This window comes from Pelobates fuscus, chromosome 10 (genome assembly GCF_036172605.1).
Source record: "Pelobates fuscus isolate aPelFus1 chromosome 10, aPelFus1.pri, whole genome shotgun sequence".
NCBI lineage: Eukaryota > Metazoa > Chordata > Amphibia > Anura > Pelobatidae > Pelobates > Pelobates fuscus.
In genome coordinates this window covers 73,164,077-73,181,948 of record NC_086326.1, presented here as the reverse complement: position 1 = coordinate 73,181,948, position 17,872 = coordinate 73,164,077, and the positions used below count along the sequence as shown (strand labels likewise).

The 17,872-nt window shown below is 41.8% G+C and overlaps 1 protein-coding gene across 1 annotated transcript; it reads left to right on the top strand.

Moving 5' to 3' along the window:
* The first annotated feature begins 869 nt into the window (after positions 1–869).
* On the top strand, positions 870–17,629 carry KIFBP (kinesin family binding protein). The gene is made up of 7 exons (XM_063434092.1): positions 870–1,330; positions 2,764–2,862; positions 6,194–6,273; positions 6,658–6,841; positions 8,652–8,745; positions 9,814–9,926; positions 15,468–17,629. Exons 1-7 carry the CDS (start codon positions 941–943, stop codon positions 16,341–16,343), a joined length of 1,836 nt encoding a protein of 611 aa, XP_063290162.1. The 5' UTR covers positions 870–940; the 3' UTR covers positions 16,344–17,629.
* Positions 17,630–17,872: the final 243 nt, after the last annotated feature.

The following is a 17,872-nucleotide window of genomic DNA, read 5'->3' as shown; positions in this document are numbered from 1 at the left end:
CTTTGTGGGGAAAAACATTTTATCTTCACTTTGGCTAACATTATGTACACATAAGCTATATACTCTTCAGCCTTCTTGATCGTTTCACCATAGTTCTATTAAGTTGAAAAAAATTTTTTATTGGTAATTAGTATTTCATAAAGATGAATGAAATACTCTTATTGACTGTATTGGAATTTCGATGTAATTCAGTCAAGAGATATACTGAGATAAAGTACAAACTATTTTGACCGCTGCAGAGAATTAGCTCTGTCTTTGGACCATGGTCTCACTGGATCCTCCATAGACCTCAATGCTGGCGTACAGCAATGATGTCCGCTCATGGTGCTGAATTGGGCCCGCCAAAACAGGTTGGCTGCGCCTGCGAGGGACAGGTTCAAGTATGTAGAATTACCTTAAACCATTCACCCTTGGCCACCAGCCCCACAGCAGCGATGTCTTCGCCAGGGGTCTTTGCAAATTCGAGAAAGTCCCAAGAGGTTACAGTGTTGCTTTAACTGTGCGAGCTGGGGTCAGAATCTGAAATAAGAGTTTACCATATTTATATTAAAAGCGTGTTTTAGAAAAATCCTTTTCTTTTTTTTTTTTACAGTTAATTGTGAACATGCAATGAGTTGCTTTATTTTTTAATATTTTTTTTTTTTTTTTTTTTACTAAACTCAAAAACCCTACAATGGAATTACAAATCGTAGGCGATGTAGAAAATGTGCGAGTTCTCCACAATTCCCAGTTTAATAAATGTTTATAAAATAAAATCTCTGGTGGGAATAATCAGAGGCCAATTTCCTCCTTGTGTGCCATGGTAACAGCACAGCACATGGAAACAGCCCTGCCCAGCCTACACCAGCCTGTTACTGCCGTAATCCGCGCTGCTGTCGTGAAAGTCGTACAGCTGCATCACTGCCGTATTCTGCGGACGCAATCACAGCTGAGGAGCAAGATGTCGGACAGCTGGCGCCTGGCTTGTGACACCTACCAGCTCGCTGTCACCGCCTCGGAGGTGGAATCCCGGACTGACCCGGAGAATGAGCCCTACCGCTCCAAGTACCGGGCCCGGGAGCTGCTGCGGGAGGTGCGGGCTCTGCTGCGGCCCCGGGAGGAGGAGGATGACAGCAGCGGGCGGCGGCAGGAGGAGACCGGGGACCGGCAGGAGGGGGAGGAGGACCGGCTCCTAGCGGCCCGGCTCGGGGTGATCGAGTACAAACTCGGGGTCAATCACACGGAGACAGAGGAGATGTCCGCCGGAGAGGAGCATCTGGTGAAATGCGGGAGGATCCTGGAGAGATACCGGCTGTCAGAGGACTGTGTGTCCGCCTACATCCAGGCACAGGTATGGCTGAGTGTCCGCCTACATCCAGGCACAGGTATGGCAGAGTGTCCGCCTACATCCAGGCACAGGTATGGCAGAGTGTCCGCCTGCATCCAGGCACGGGTATGGCTGAGTGTCCGCCTGCATCCAGGCACGGGTATGGCTGAGTGTCCGCCTGCATCCAGGCACGGGTATGGCTGAGTGTCCGCCTGCATCCAGGCACGGGTATGGCTGAGTGTCCGCCTGCATCCAGGCACGGGTATGGCTGAGTGTCCGCCTGCATCCAGGCACGGGTATGGCTGAGTGTCCGCCTGCATCCAGGCACGGGTATGGCTGAGTGTCCGCCTGCATCCAGGCACGGGTATGGCTGAGTGTCCGCCTGCATCCAGGCACGGGTATGGCTGAGTGTCCGCCTGCATCCAGGCACGGGTATGGCTGAGTGTCCGCCTGCATCCAGGCACGGGTATGGCTGAGTGTCCGCCTGCATCCAGGCACGGGTATGGCTGAGTGTCCGCCTGCATCCAGGCACGGGTATGGCTGAGTGTCCGCCTGCATCCAGGCACGGGTATGGCTGAGTGTCCGCCTGCATCCAGGCACGGGTATGGCTGAGTGTCCGCCTGCATCCAGGCACGGGTATGGCTGAGTGTCCGCCTGCATCCAGGCACGGGTATGGCTGAGTGTCCGCCTGCATCCAGGCACGGGTATGGCTGAGTGTCCGCCTGCATCCAGGCACAGGTATGGCTGAGTGTCCGCCTACATCCAGGCACAGGTATGGCTGAGTGTCCGCCTACATCCAGGCACGGGTATGGCTGAGTGTCCGCCTGCATCCAGGCACGGGTATGGCTGAGTGTCCGCCTGCATCCAGGCACGGGTATGGCTGAGTGTCCGCCTGCATCCAGGCACGGGTATGGCTGAGTGTCCGCCTGCATCCAGGCACGGGTATGGCTGAGTGTCCGCCTGCATCCAGGCACGGGTATGGCTGCGTGTCCGCCTGCATCCAGGCACTATTTGCTGAACTCTGAATTTTCACAAAATAAATCTGAAAGGAGAATTGGAGGCAAAACTAGCTAATGTGGAAAAATTCTCTAACTCTGCAATAGTCACAACATGACTATTTTTTATCTAAATTTTGCAGTTTTGATTTATTTAGCAAAAATTCAAAGTCTTGCGAATTACCATGAATGTTTTACCCCCTGCCTTCCCATACTCTCCCTCTTTTTCCACATTGTGTGCTGTGTCATCTGTGTTCAGGATGTACTGGCAGCGTGTGATGTACGAACGGCGAGTACTGACTGTGCTTGGAGTGTTTGTGGTATGTGATGGCTGTATGTGTATTATGCAATATCTATATATGTGTTTGTACAATAAAGATTATGCTCCCCCCCCCCCCCCCATAAGTTTTATAACATCTTAAAATTTGACTGCACATAATATATATTTTTATTTTATTACAGAATAATCTTGGAATTCTCTGGGCTGACAGAGGTGAAATAATTGTGGCACAGACATACTTAGAATCTGCAGAATCCTTATATTTCCAATACATGAAAGAGGTGAGTCTTAATTTTTAGGTTCAAATATATATATTTTCTAAATATATATGGATACATAAGAATGCAGACCATAAAATAAGCTGTGTCCTAAATCAAGAAATAAAAAGGGGCATAGTCTTGGCAAGAGAAGACAGGAGTAAGACATCACGTTGTGGTCATATAGCATAAATTAAATTTGTAGTTACCAAAAAAGCGCGTTAAGAAGTCTGTAAAAATATAAAAAAAGAGACACAAATAATAGTGCAGGCTATCTGAATTAGCACCAAAAATACAGCTGGGGATATGAGGGAGAGAACTCACATGTACCAGAGCCCTATCACCCCTGGCTCTGGGTATTCAAAGCTCCTTTGGAGAGGGAATGTTCCCACACTAAAGATGACTTCAGTCGGTATGTCCACAGAAAGCTTGATGTAACTGTGAAAGATAGAGGATAGAGAGAGGCAGGACCTCCAATTGAATAATATCAAATGTGTTTATTATGTAAAAAAAAAAAAGGTTAAAATCCTTACTTGGTAAGTGGTGGGTTTGGCTTGCAAAGCATATACACAGGCAAAGAGACAAGGGCACTTCCTGGTTCCACCTGTCCCGATCACGTGATCAACTTCCTGGTCCGCCCCTCTGATTATGATTGTGTGACGCTTTTCGCCCCGCCTCCACAGGCTTCCTCAGAGGTACAGACTTCTTAGCGCGCTTTTTTTGGGAACTATTTTGTATACATCTTGGTGTATCACTGTTTTTAGTGTCGCTTATTTGTCTGTACCACACTCTTTAGCGCTTACACACTTGTGTTTTTTTTTTTTATTATAAATTACATTTGGTCTACCATTCCTTAATGCAGGCAAAATTGAACAAAACAAACCAACCGCCAGACAGACTTGTGTCTCAATAAAATTGATGCCCAATGCAAGTGAATCGTTAGCACTAGACTTGTGTACAACTAAAAGATGGATTACTCAGTATGACTCTTTGGTTTGGAAGAAACTCCTCAATGTAGTAGGTTTAGGAAAAACAATTCAAACAAAGCAAAGTTGCGTGAAAATGTTCTTATTATTGTACTGCAGTGCAAAAACTGCTAAAATAATGCCTAGTCTAATGGCTAGGCATTTTTGTAATGCTAATTGTGTGTTCTCATACCTATATTATATCTGTGAACACACTGGACAAAGAAAGAAAAACAAAAAACAAAAAAAAAAAACACTTTCTACAAAGAGTTCAGAAAAAAAAAAGAGACCTGCCACAGTTGTGCAGTAAACCACCACACACTGTATTGCAATTTGCAATGTACAAGCAGTGGCCATGAAGCACAGTGCAACAGCAAAAATTAAATAAATAAATGCCACACTCAATGCAGGCTCAATGCAGTTATCAAGCACACTGTATTGCAATTTGCAGTAGCATTGAAGTACTCTGCACATCAAATAATCTTTAATAAAAACAAAACACAAATCAGTAAATCAAAGTTGGTGTAAGTGGCAGTGTAACCACCTCACCAGTCTCCCAGTATGATCAGTGACATAGGGTCCCACACAGGCAAAGCAGTGGTAAACATACATAATCACAGCTGGTCTAACTCCCTCAAAAGCTGCAGTCACATTGTCTAGAAGAATCCTGCTTGGAAATAAATAAATAAATAAATATATATATTACAAAAACTACCGGCACTCAAGGGTTGACAACACATCAAATCTTCATTGATTTCGAAGATAGAGATCGACGTTCCAGCTCCTCACAGGAGCTTTCATCAGGACCTGATGAAAGCTCCTGTGAGTAGCTGAAACGTCGATCTCTATCTTCGAAATCAATGAAGATTTGATGTGTTGTCAACCCTTGAGTGCCGGTATTTTTTGTATCCTGTATTATTAAGCCACCAGAGCACCAGGTATTTTTTCTAATTGTTTTGGTTGGAGTGAAGGGGCTATCTAGATTTGTATATGTATGTGTGTATATTTTTTTTTTTTTTTTTACTGCTTCCTCTCTATTTGTCACTTCTCAATTCTCTTAAATTAAATCAACCTTTAGTGGCTGTCCCTTAAGCATCAATAATTTTTTTACCTAACTCTTTATTGGGCTGGAGATACAGCCCACATCAAGTCCATCGTAGCTAACTAATGTAAGCCCCCCAAAAAACAACTGCTTCCTTTCCCTCCCTCTTTTTCTGGTGTCACGTACAGAATTATGGAACAAATAAAATGGCTCGTCCACTGCCAGTTTAATTTATTTCTGCATAAGTATTTTTTGAAATTGGGGAATTCGAACAAAACATGATCGTCCAAAATTTGGACATATCACCATAAATTTGTGACCAAATTACTGACCCCCAGGAAATCGTTATCCCACCATAACATTAAAAGAATCCTATAGTGCCAGGAAAACAAACCTGTTTTTCTGGCACTATAGGCTCCTGGAGTGCCCCCTTCAGCTACTTACCAGCACCTATGTCCCTTGGTGCTGGGTCAGGCTCCACCCACACTCCTCCTCCTGGCTGCCTGCGCGTTAGACCTTCCCATAGGAAAGCATTATTCAATGCTTTCCTATAGGGAAAATCTGCCGCTGGAGGTCTTTGATGACGTCCAGTGTCAGATAACGGACCAATAGTACGTTTTGGATTCCGGACTATTAGACAGTCACAGAGGGCAGACTTAGAGCTGCAATGTTAACATTGCAGTTTCTTTGGAACTGCAATGTTTTACATTGCAACATTAAGTGCAAAAGGGTCACAGCACTCAGACCACTTCAGTTAGCTGAAGTGGTCTGGTTGCCTACAATGTCCCTTTAAATACATTTCAAGCCATTGTGTGCAACAATATTATCACACCTGAATTTGTTTTAGGTAAATATGATTTTATTTGAAATAGTTATTGACATACAGAAGGGAATAAGTAGCCTACGGTCTCGCAGGACCCAACATTTTTAAATAACGTACATTTAACAGTTAGTTGTACATATCATATTACATGATAAACCTCCTTGGCATTAATAGTATCCTATTATCGAGACAAGATACCGGTGCATGCAAATTGTGAGAAGGAGGTGCGAGGAAGAAGCGTGTTTGTTGCCAGTGAGGGTGTAAGCAAGCTGTAGTTGGGTCCGTGCAATGCGGGATTCCACGTATCAAGTGTGGGTATCAACTACTTATTGTTGGACTCTGGCAACACCTTGCCTGTGGGTGACACAGCACAATAGTTATTCATGACACATGCTGTTATCTCAGATACAGTTTATGTTAATCCTGCTGAATTTGTTTTAAAGAATCAAATAAAATGGGTTAATCTGACACTTCTATTGACTTGCCTTTAAACCCATTTTCTGTATGTATATGTACATTTTGTAGATTGGCAAACCTCCAATGGATCCTGATGATCATTTCTTATCTGAAGAAAAAAAGCTGACTGAACAAGAGAGATCTAAGAGGTAATGGTCTCTTACTGCTCTACACCAGTGTTAGCCCATTAAGGACTTGGCACTCATGCACATCTGAAAATTCTTGTCTCTTAGCAACCAAATTCAGATGTGGAGTGGAATGTCCTCTCTTTTAGTACCCACGGTGCTTCCATCATAAAATAAGCAGATCTTTGCAGACTGGGTGTCATTTTAGAAACATTCTGATTTCATAGATGTTGATCCTTTTTTAAGACAGTTTATGATGTTGGAATTTCTCAGTTCTTTTAGATGGATACCTTTTTATTTGGATACAATTGGCTTGCTGGGATGGATGATTGAGATTTAGGCTGGCAACACCTAAATATTTTATTTTCTTTGTCATTTGGTTTTGATGGTCATTTTATGTCATTTCAGGTTTGAGAGGGTGTACACCCATACACTTTACTATTTAGCACAAGTCTACAAACATCTAAAACAGGATGAAAAGTCAGCTCAGTATTGTCACACTACTTTGCAGAGACAACTGGAGTACGATGGATACAGCCCTGTTGAGTGGGCAATCAATGCTGCCACATTATCTCAATATTATCTTGCAAAGGTAGGCATTTCCTCACTTTTATAATTTACTTTACATTGCATGCAAATAAAACACTTCTTCTCTTCTTGAAAGAAGAGACAGATATTTTTTAATATGTTAAATACCACCCATAATTGCAGAAAGCAAATGCATGACAGATGTTAAAGTGGACCAGTCTAGAGCAGAGTGCATGCATACTGAGCTTACATGCATTTTCTAACTGACACAGATTCTATAGTTTGCTATGAGCTTGTCATTGAATGTGCTGTTTATTTTTGAAATACTTTTAACTGATGTCTCCATGAAATGAAACACTGGATAAATAACCCAGTGCAGTGATTTCTGAGTCGGATTACTGAGATCAATTAGGCATCAAACCTATGATGCTGCAAAACAACCTTCAGTTTGTTTCTTAGCAACCATACAACTAACTAAACATGTAAGTAATTCCCAAATGTGAATGAGAAGCACTCAAAGCAACATAGGTGCAAGAACAGATTTTTTTTTATTGATTTTTTTTACAGCATTATACTAAAATAATTTTTGCCTGATGCATGTGTTACGAAAAAAAACCTTAAAGCTGATTATTTTATCCAATAATGAAAATGGTTGTAACGTTTAGAGGTATGCTACTAAGCGTATGTTGTTGAGGTTAAAGCGCCACTGTCACAGTCTGGGGACTTAATGTGCAAAGACCCCCGACGGTGACATCGCCGCTGGTGGTCCAGTGGCCGGAGGAGCAGGAAAAGGTTAGATTTACTTTCCTGAGCCTGTCCATCGTGAGCGCCACTATTGTCTTCCGGACAGTCCTCCTTTGAAGTGGCAGGAGCCAAGGTCACTGCTGTACTCTCACGCATGCACAAGAGTACATCATTGAGGACTATGCAGGATCCTGCAAGGCCATTATAGGGGCCACTTAAAGTATTGTAATAATAGAGTGTGCTGGTTATGGTGCCAGTGTCCCCTGATGAAGTCTCTTGTAAGGAGTCAAACCACTTTCAAAAATTAAATTAGTCTTTCTAAATGAAAGGGAAACTATAGTCCCCAATGCAATTTTAGTGTATAGACCATGCTTCTGAAGTCTCACTGCTCAATTCTCTGCCATTTAGGAGTTAAATCACTTCTGTATATACAGCTCTAGTCACACCTCTCCTGGCTGTGACTCACACAGCCCGCATAAAAAAATGTGTTATTTTCAGTCAACTGTTAACTTACTTTAGAAGTTTTTATCTCCTGCTCTGTTATTTAAACTTGAGTCACATACAGGAGGCTCCTTCAATTTATAGCAAGCTATTAACCTAACAGGAGATAAGAAATTCTAAATTAAACAGAATTTGCAATAAAGGAAGTGTAAATATTCATTATCACTCTCCTATATCATATTGAGAGTGATATTGAATATTTATATTTTTTATTTATTATTTTCTTCCGTTTTCAGCTTCTATAAAGGAAGTGTAAACCTTGGGTCTCACTTGACAGGAAGTGTTTAGGAAGGCTGTGCACGTTACTTGCAGGGAGGTGTGACTAGGGCTGAATAAACAGAAACAAAAGTGATTTAACTCCTGAATAGCAGATAATTGAACAGTGATACTGAAGAGGCATAATCGGTACACAAAAACTGTACAGATCAAAGTTGTTTTGGTGTTTTGTCTCTTATTTGCATATTAGGTGCTAAAAAACGACTATTGTGATTCTTTGAGATTTGTCAAAAATGCTTATTAACTTTATTGAAAGCATAGATACACAAATGCAAGTCCATAACCTACAAACAGATAACTGGTTCCAGCAAACATTTTAATTGAAAATGCATTTGTCCCTGTTTTCTCTGCAGCAATGTTACATGGAATCCAGACACTGCCTTGCAGCAGCAAATATCATCTTTAGCAAAGCAGAACAAGTGGTTTCCCCAGAGACGACAAAAGAAAGTATGTTTTACTTTGGTGATCATCTTTAAAATACTAATTTGTATATATTTGAAAGAAAATGTTTTTAGTTTGTGGGCTGAGAGATTATCTGCTGCAATACTACTAGATGGAAAATGGTCTTCCAGATGTTAATGATTTTGAAATTGGTACGTACACATAGGCTTGTAGGTCTGTAGAAGATTGAGAAGACTACATGGACCAAGTATCTTTGGACTTTGGTAGAGCTGTGCTTTTGGGGCTACAGCCCTGAATTTGGTGTTGTCTAGCCCTGAATCTCATCAGGCACATGCTGTTTCTTTGCCTGTATACATTCTCACCCCTCATTGATGTATTTCCATACCTGCAGACCACCTACACAACCCATTGTTGGTCTACTCTGCACACTGCTTCCGATTCTGAGGAAAAGAGCTAGGGCAGTCAAGCTAGTATCAGAACATGCTGTGATTATCAAATATAATACAGATAAAGGAACAGTGCACAAATAAAAGTACATTTTTAAAATGTATAAGGCTTCTTCAAAATCACCATTAAACAAATATGGGGATTCAATTTCACAATATGGCCATATTGTGTTAAGCCCACCATTACTTCACAGTAGAAAGGTTTTGGATTGTAATGTCACTTTAATTATATTTTTTGTAAAGCAGGTATATGATATGCATTGTGAGTGTACGCATCAAAGCACTATGGCATTAATTTTGCATTATATATATTCACAATGCTTTTACAACAGATTATTAAATTACACATTTTTTCTTATTTAGCACTATTTAATTTGTCTCCATGTTGGTACTGTGAAGTAGAACCCCCACATTTGTTTTGTTGAAATAGACGATTTTAAGGAGCCTCATAAATTTTTTTTATAACAATTATGCGCTGTTCCTTTATCGGTATTATGTATACATTTTGGTCATTACGGCAGCACCATTCCTGAGAAATGCGTGTTCCTGGTGTGTCCCTAATTCCCTTTTTGTTTTGACAAACTTAACCTGCATTTTTCTTCGTAAAACGTTTACTGTTTTTATTTTGGGACTTTTATTACCTCCTTATTATTGATTGTTTTTTCAGATGAAAGTGAACAGGATCGTATAGAGTTTCTTGGGCAGAAGAAGGCAGAAATTGCCAGATGTTGGGTTAAATACTGTCTCAATTTATTGCAAGACTCACGTAAAAGTCTTGAGGTAATGTGCATTTTTTTTATTTATTTTTTTTAAATCCTTGCCATTGTGGTTGAATGAAGATCTTACAAACTTAATATTTACTAATGTACTAGATATACGAACATAAATTTAAAAAGCTGACCCTCACACAGCATAGTGCTGTTCAAAATCGGCAAATAGGCATGGATAGCACTGTCTCTCTCAGATATCCCATCCATTTATATAGGCTGTCTTCACAATTACTGAGCAGTTTCACTATTTTGAGGCTCTCTGTATATGTTGGTATTGATTTAGTTTAAAAGGGATCCTATAGTGCCAGGAAAAAAAAGTAATTTTCCTGACACTATAGGGTTAATAGGTCCCTCCCCTTCACCACTTACCTGAATCCAGCACTGATGTCCCTCGGCGCTGGGTCAGGCCTTGCCCACGCTCCTCCCCCGCCGATGTCAGCAGGTGGAGGAGACGTAATGTGCATGTGTGGTAATGGCCGCTGGCTCATTGGACCTCCCCATAGGAAAGCATTATTCACTGCCTTCCTATGGGGAAAATCTGATGTTGGAGGTCCGTGAGGATATCCAGCGAGATAACGGACCAAAAGTCAGTTTGGATTCCGGAAGCCCTCAAGTGGCAGCCACTGAGGGCAGAGTTAGAGCTGCAATGTAAACATTACAGTTCTCTGGAATTGCAATGTTTTACATTGCAGCACTAAGTGCAAATGGGTCACAACACAGCACCCGAACTACTTCAGTTAGTTGAAGTGGTCTGGGTGCTTACATTGTCCCTTTAAATATATGTGTGTGTCTGAAAGCATAAGGCTATATTCTGAAATCAAATATAAAAAATATGGATGAATCTTTTGATATCAGTATTTATATATATATATATATATATATATATATATTTTTTTTTTAATAAATGGTTAGATTGGTGCTGTCAGATTGGAACCGAAGTCAGTGCTTATTTAAAATCTCACTAGTCAGCAGTGTTCAAGTAGCAAAGGACCTTACAACTTTCCTGGTGCTTCCAGATATCTGTTTATCGGGGCTTGCAGTCTTTAGCTGTATGCTACTAGGCAAGCCTTAAAAGTTACTGGCCATAGCATACCCTTCAAGAGTGGATTTCTACTCGCCAGAGCTGCATTTTGGCTAGTATTGGGTGGAAATTTTGAGTGCTTTGTTTATTATTTTAATATGATTTGCAATAATAGTTTGTGTACAAGCAAATCAATTGTTCATGTTTCCCATATTGCCAGGGAGTTAAGTAGCTGGAAACCCATTTAAAGGTTTACTTCAAGCATCAAAACCACTACAGATCACTTTGATGGATATGGTTCCAGGAGTTTTCTGGCCCGATATTCCAGTAGTGTCATGTGTCCTTAAGGGGTTAAAGGGACACTCCGCTGCCCAAATCCACCCAAATTAAAAATCATTCTTTAGTAGATATACCGCCAATAAAAACACGCATGCATTTAATTGTGCATTTTTTCATTGGGTGTATATCTAAAAACATAAAATACAAACACAATAGGTGGAGCAAATTATATACTTTACTCTCTTCTCAATAGGTCCAGCAATGCTGCAAAGACAGAGAGGTATACAGTAGTGCAGATAACTCAAAATCATATATGTAAATACTGCTTTGTATAAGAATGCACTCACAAGAGTAGAGCTATATATATATAATCTGGCTTTGGTGTGGATGACCTTAGGATCTATAAGGGTGATCTAAATCCCCCTGTGGATGGTCTGGGTACCTGGTCTGGATACCTGGAGTGTTGAAATCTCCTCCCAGCAGTTAATAGCAGGAACTCCAAATGGTGTTAAAATTAAATTTATTAATAAAACACATGGATAAAAATAAATAGAAATACAATCTATTAGTAATGTCCAATTTGTTGCCAAAATGCGTTTCGCCTAGTGTGGCTTCTTCAGTAGATTTTATTTCTATTTATTTTTATAGAAAATGGCACAATCTTTTTAAATCAAAGGCCTTATTTTTGGCAGAAACTTTATCTGGAGAGTATATGCTAGGATAACTGAACCTTCATTATTATATTTATCCACCGGCCTACAGATCTGGGGTTCTTACACACTTTCAAGGTTTTTTTTTATTTTGTATTGCGTGCTCCCCTTGTGATTGTATACATGCAATTAAATGAAACCATCCTTATCTAGATCATATGCAACCGCAGCATACAGATCTAGCATGTAAATCAGAGCAGGTGCGTTGTTTCAAAAACTAGTAACGATGTATGCAATGAAAAGTCACAAGGTACCTGGCTCCCAGCTGACCTGACGCAGATCTACAGGTTGAACTTTCTCCCTATCCTCGCGACCATCCAACGGGACCTCCAGCGATGGACACAGAAATACATCTCCTGGTTTGGCCGCATTAATGCGGTCAAAATGAATGTCCTTCCTAGGCTGCTGTATCTCTTTGCCGCGCTGCCCTCCAGCATCCCCCAGACGTTTTTCAAATCAGTGTCCACAGCTATCCGCAGGTTTGTCTGGAACCAGGGACAGCCGCGCATTCGCAGGTCGATCCTGGAGAGACCGAAGATGGCTGGAGGGGTGGGGCTTCCTTTAGTGCTCACGTACTACAGGGCCACGCACCTGCACCGAATAGTGGACTGGCACGCGCGTCCCACCACCAAACGTTGGGTATCCATGGAAATACAACAGTCCCGGGGCACCATCCCATCCAGGCTCTGGCTCGGGGGCTCCACTTTCTCGGATCTCCAAACTAAGAACCCGATGATAGACGCCACCCTCAGGGTTTGGTGCGGACAGCGGTATGCCCATCAACTCACCACTTCCCCAAGCCCGCTTACACCCATTACTCACAACCCAGGTCTGGCGGGGGGCCTACAACCGTCCGCCCTACACAACTTCCGACAGACAGACTGGTTCTATATGCGCCAATGGAGTCCGGGGGGAACGCTCCTACCACTCGAGGCTCTGATGGTGGAACGACAACCTACTCAACTAGACAAATTCCACTACCACCAAGTTAGGACGTACTATGCCAAACAACAGGGGCGAACGCAACTCCAACGCCAACTCACGGAATTCGAACGACTGTGCACGGACAGACGGCATATAGACCACGGGGTTTCGCTCCTATACGCTATGATCCAGAGGTCAGGAGATAGCCTCCCTCTGGGTTTCACGAGCAAATGGGAGAGAGAGACCGGAGCCCAGCTAACTGAAGAAGAATGGAACAAAATATTCCTCCTCACCCATAAATGTTCAATCAGCTCGAAGTTTCAAGAAACCGGATACAAACTGTTAACACGATGGTACAGAACACCAGACTCTCTCAGACACATATACGGGTCGGACGCGGGCGAATGCTGGAGATGTGGCACCGAAAGGGGCACTAGCTTACATATCTGGTGGTCGTGCTCCCGTATCAAACCTTACTGGCAGATGATCAAGGCCAAGATCAAAGAGATCACGGGCGATGACGTTCCCCTACAGCCGCTACCAATGCTCCTGCACCACACACCTATTCCCATGCAGGCATACAAAAACTCCCTGACCATCCACTTGCTTAACGCCGCGAAAACGCTCATACCCCTACACTGGAAGGGCCCCTCGGTACCCACGTTCAGGCAATGGATAGATAGGGTGGAGAGTATCTACGACATGGAATCGTTGACTGCCTCCCTGCGAGAGCGCTCGGATAAGTGCGCCTTGACATGGTACCCATGGAGACTATACATCTCTAGAGGCGTAGCTTGAGTCCCCAGAGATCTGAGCCCCCGCACGGGTTAGATGACCCGATCCGAGGCTTGAGGGCCACACAGACCCCGCACCACCGCGGGGAGGATGGACCACGCAGCTTATACACCATGTCCCCCCCACCTCACAGTCCCTCCCTCCCCTACCTTCCCCCCCACCCCCCCTTTTTTATTTTACTTTTATTATATATTTTTTTTTTCTCTCTTTTCCTCTCTTATTCTGTCCTTCATTCTTTCTCTCCTGTATATTTCGGTACTCGTACCTAGTTCGAGATGCATAGGATAAACCGGCTTTCGCCAAACTACACATAGACAGCCACAACACTCAGCCGCGTACACACACACACACAACATACATCTACACCCACAATGACCGCCACAGACAGACTTAGCCCGGCAAAGCAGGCCTTCGCCCTTCCCGGCACACAAGCCGAGGGGCGGCGTACAAATACGCGATGACACAATGCCACCGGGTTGCTGGACATCTATACTTACCCACACCTAATTAAGGGAACTGACCCAAAACTCACTAAGAGGGCACGGGAGCCCAACACAACACCTACTATAGACAGACCCTAACAGATAACGGGTGAACACAAGGAGAATACTTTAGGGTACTAGGCAGTGACACAAGGATGGCCAACACCCAGCCATAACCGCACCAGATGGTCCGCTGACCCTAAAGGGGAAAGCCGCCCGGCCACAAAGGCCCATTCTTACTAATCCACAGGCCTATCAAATTCCCTTCCCCACGGGTGTTAACTAGCAATCAGACGGAACTCACTTTTCTTAAGCAAAGTCTACCTTTGAAAAATATTGTTACTCATGTATGTACTGTACTCTTGTATTGTTTTACACACCGTATGCTTACGGAATTTCTGATAAACGTTACCTCAATAAAAACAGATTGACACGAAAAGTCACAAGGTGGCAGCAAAATGCTTCTGTCAGTAGTGCATGTAGAATTGGAACTGTCACTAGACAATAGTTTTTTTTGTAAATTTTGTTAGTTTTTTTTCTAAAAAGAAGGCATCTTTGATGCAATTGTATGCAAATATACTTCTTTACTCATAACTTCCATTGAAACTGTGGCAAATTGCCTCATTTGCTGGACACGAAAGATTTGCTAGTGTTGATTTGGATTCCCTGTTGATTTCAATGAGTACTTCTTGTATTTACTTAGAGAACACAGGCATCATAATCATTTAATATGAGGATCAAACCATGTAGTGGCTGATCTAAGATTATTTAATATGTCTGTTTTGATATTTTTTTTTGAGATTACTATGGTGTTTGCTAGCATATTTAATAAGATATCCTCTTAAAATGTTTCTGCTCAAAAATATAAGATAGGTGTGCTTAGGTATTCATATCTGTTATACACCTTGAAAATAAATGCACGTATACATTTACAACGGTATTGTTACTGTTCAAGAGATAATTGTTTAAGGAAACATTGTAAGTACTCAAACTGTTGACTTGCTTGATTTATTACCTGGGATTCACTGAGGGCTGCTCCCCATTTCCACTAGTAATGGTAGAGAGCCATAAAATCCTAAGCAGGAACTCCACTTTGCATGAGGCCATGCAAATCCATTCAATAGGTTCCCACTCACGCTAATGTCAGAAGAGGTGTAGAGGTCCCTCGACACTGGAATCAGGTTTGTGTTTAAATGGATATTTAAACCTTTTATTATCCAGGGTGCGCGGGTGGGAACTGCTAGTAATACCATAGTGTTAGTATTACACTACAGTGTTCCTTTAAGGCAGACTAGTATGTTGTCTTCTTGCTAACATGACATTCTTAATTTCCATCATAGGATAACATTGGAGAACTTGATGTTGACATTCAGGATGAACTTAAAGCCCAGAGACGAAAAGAAGAGGATGAAAAAGAGAGAGGTCGGAAGAAGGCAGTTCTCTTTGGATCAAGTGATATATATGATTCCATACTTGCTGTAGAAGAAAAAGTTGACTGTTGTTATCCGCTAGATTTCAAAGAAGCAAGAGAGGTTTTCCTAATTGGACAGAATTATGTCAATGAGGCAAAGGAATTTTTTCAGCTAGATGGTCATGTAACTGACCACATTGAGATAATCCGGGACCACAGCGCACTCTTTAAGGTTCTTGCTTTTTTTGAGGATGATTATGAAAGGCGCTGTAAAATGCACAAACGCAGAGTAGATATGTTAGAGCCTATGTGCAAAGAGTTGAATCCACAATACTATCTTCTAGTATGCAGACAGCTTCAGTTTGAGCTAGCTGACACTTATTATGAGATGATGGATTTGAAAGTAGCAATTGGCAACAAACTAGATGAGTTGGATTCTCACACAATTAAAAAGATCAATACTCTAGCACAGTCAGCAATTGATTACTATGAAATGTTTTTGGACTCCTTGAGAAGCCCAGATAAAAAGTTCCCGGAGAAGCTTGATGAGGACGTTCTCCGTCCTGCCTTGGTGGCCAAGTTTCACATTGCGCGTCTTTATGGAAAACTTATTTGTACAGATCAAAAGAAACAGCTGCAAAATATGCAGACCTCTTTGAATTACTACTTATTTATTGTAGAATACTGTGAAAGATATGAAGACGCCATCAAATCAGTTGAAACAGAGTTGGAACTTAGTAAGGAAATGGTGGCTTTACTCCCTACACGTATGGAGAGGTTAAGAGCCAGATTAACATCCTTCTAAATTCTAGGCATAAAATGTGCTTTTGTGTTTATTTTACTAATACATTTCATGCTATATTTATTATTATTTAGGATTCCCTCCATGAAACATGCACCTGCAAGTATTGATTTTGACAGTAAATGTGTTCTTGGACAACGAATAAACCCAATGACAGAGGTTGGGATTGTTTTGTTGTTTTTCTAGAGAGGAAGAAGATGCAGAACAATTCAGAATATTGAGAATTCTAACTGCTGACCTCCGTCAGAACATCCCTGAACATTTGAGCAAGCTGTGTGAAAGTACTAAAGGTATAAGGCAGTCAGATAGCTGTGTGCGTCATACATCGTCTCTTTGTGAGACCTGACCTCCCACAGGATACTCTGTAGACCTCAGTGTTGTTCTCTTGTGGATACATATTTTTGAATCTTTTTTTTTTTTTTTTTTAGTGTTGCAGTTTATTTAGGTGACTGGTTAACAAACCGATCTGGAATTGTCTCCCCAGTGTTATAAATCTCTGAATCATCTACTGGGAGAATCATTGTCAGCAAATTGAGATATTTCAATACAAATAATTCTTTTGAACTGTAGGAAACAAAGTTGTTAATTTAGACAAAATAAATTAATTTGATGGCAAATGGGGTGTAACAAGAAATATACATGTTTTCCAAGTCCCAGTAAACACAACTGTTTTATCCTGGCCATTTTCAATAATGTTCAAAATCTACATACTTTCCACTTAATGATACACCTTGTCCGAACAGTCAGGGTTATAAAATAAAAAGTGCATTTTACATTTTAGGCTTGTGTAGCAGAACGTGACGCATAGCTGAGAATTTTTAACATTTCAGATATCTTTGCCTTAAAGGTGAAATTAATTGTCAATGCGCCTTGACTTCTCACTTTGTGCAATTCACTGCATTTAGAATTTACCCATTAAACCCCTTAGAGGTGGGGGAGGGGGTGTAGTCATTTTTCTATAGGTCGTAGGGGTCCTGTATTTAGAGTCACATATGCACAAGCTTGTGCTTTGCCATATTTATGAAAGGCTAGACCTGTAAATAATGTAAATACTATTGTGTTGGTAATAGTCCTACCTCTCTACACTTTATTTGCTGTCTCAAACAATATATATGGTAACAGCATATAGGCACCATTTGGCCCATCTAATCAAACCATGTTGAAACTTTATTTTGCAAATTTATTTCATGTGAAAGCCTTATTCATTTCTTAAAGGACCACTATAGGCACCCAGACCACTTCAGCTCAATGAAGGGGTCTGGGTGCCAGGTCCATCTAGGGTTAACCCTGCCTGCTGTAAACCTAGCAGTTTCAGAGAAACTGCTATGTTTACACTAGGGTTAATCCAGCCTCTAGTGGCTGTCTCCTTGACAGCCGCTAGAGGCGCTTCCGCGCTTCTCTTAGTGATTTTCACAGTGAGATGACGCCAGCGTCCATAGGAAAGCATTGAGAAATGCTTTCCTATGGACTGACTGAATGCGCGCGCAGCTCTTACCGTGCATGCGCATTGAGTCGGTGACGTCAGAAGATGG

What these genes read in the sequence shown, in the direction of transcription:
- KIFBP (XM_063434092.1), top strand. Translation starts at nt 941, where the DNA reads ATGTCGGACAGCTGGCGCCTGGCTTGTGACACCTACCAGCTCGCTGTC. An exon ending in ATTTCCAATACATGAAAGAG is followed by an intron (nt 2,863 to 6,193) that starts GTGAGTCTTAAT and finishes TACATTTTGTAG; the next exon opens with ATTGGCAAACCTCCAATGGA. An exon ending in CTCAATATTATCTTGCAAAG is followed by an intron (nt 6,842 to 8,651) that starts GTAGGCATTTCC and finishes TTTTCTCTGCAG; the next exon opens with CAATGTTACATGGAATCCAG.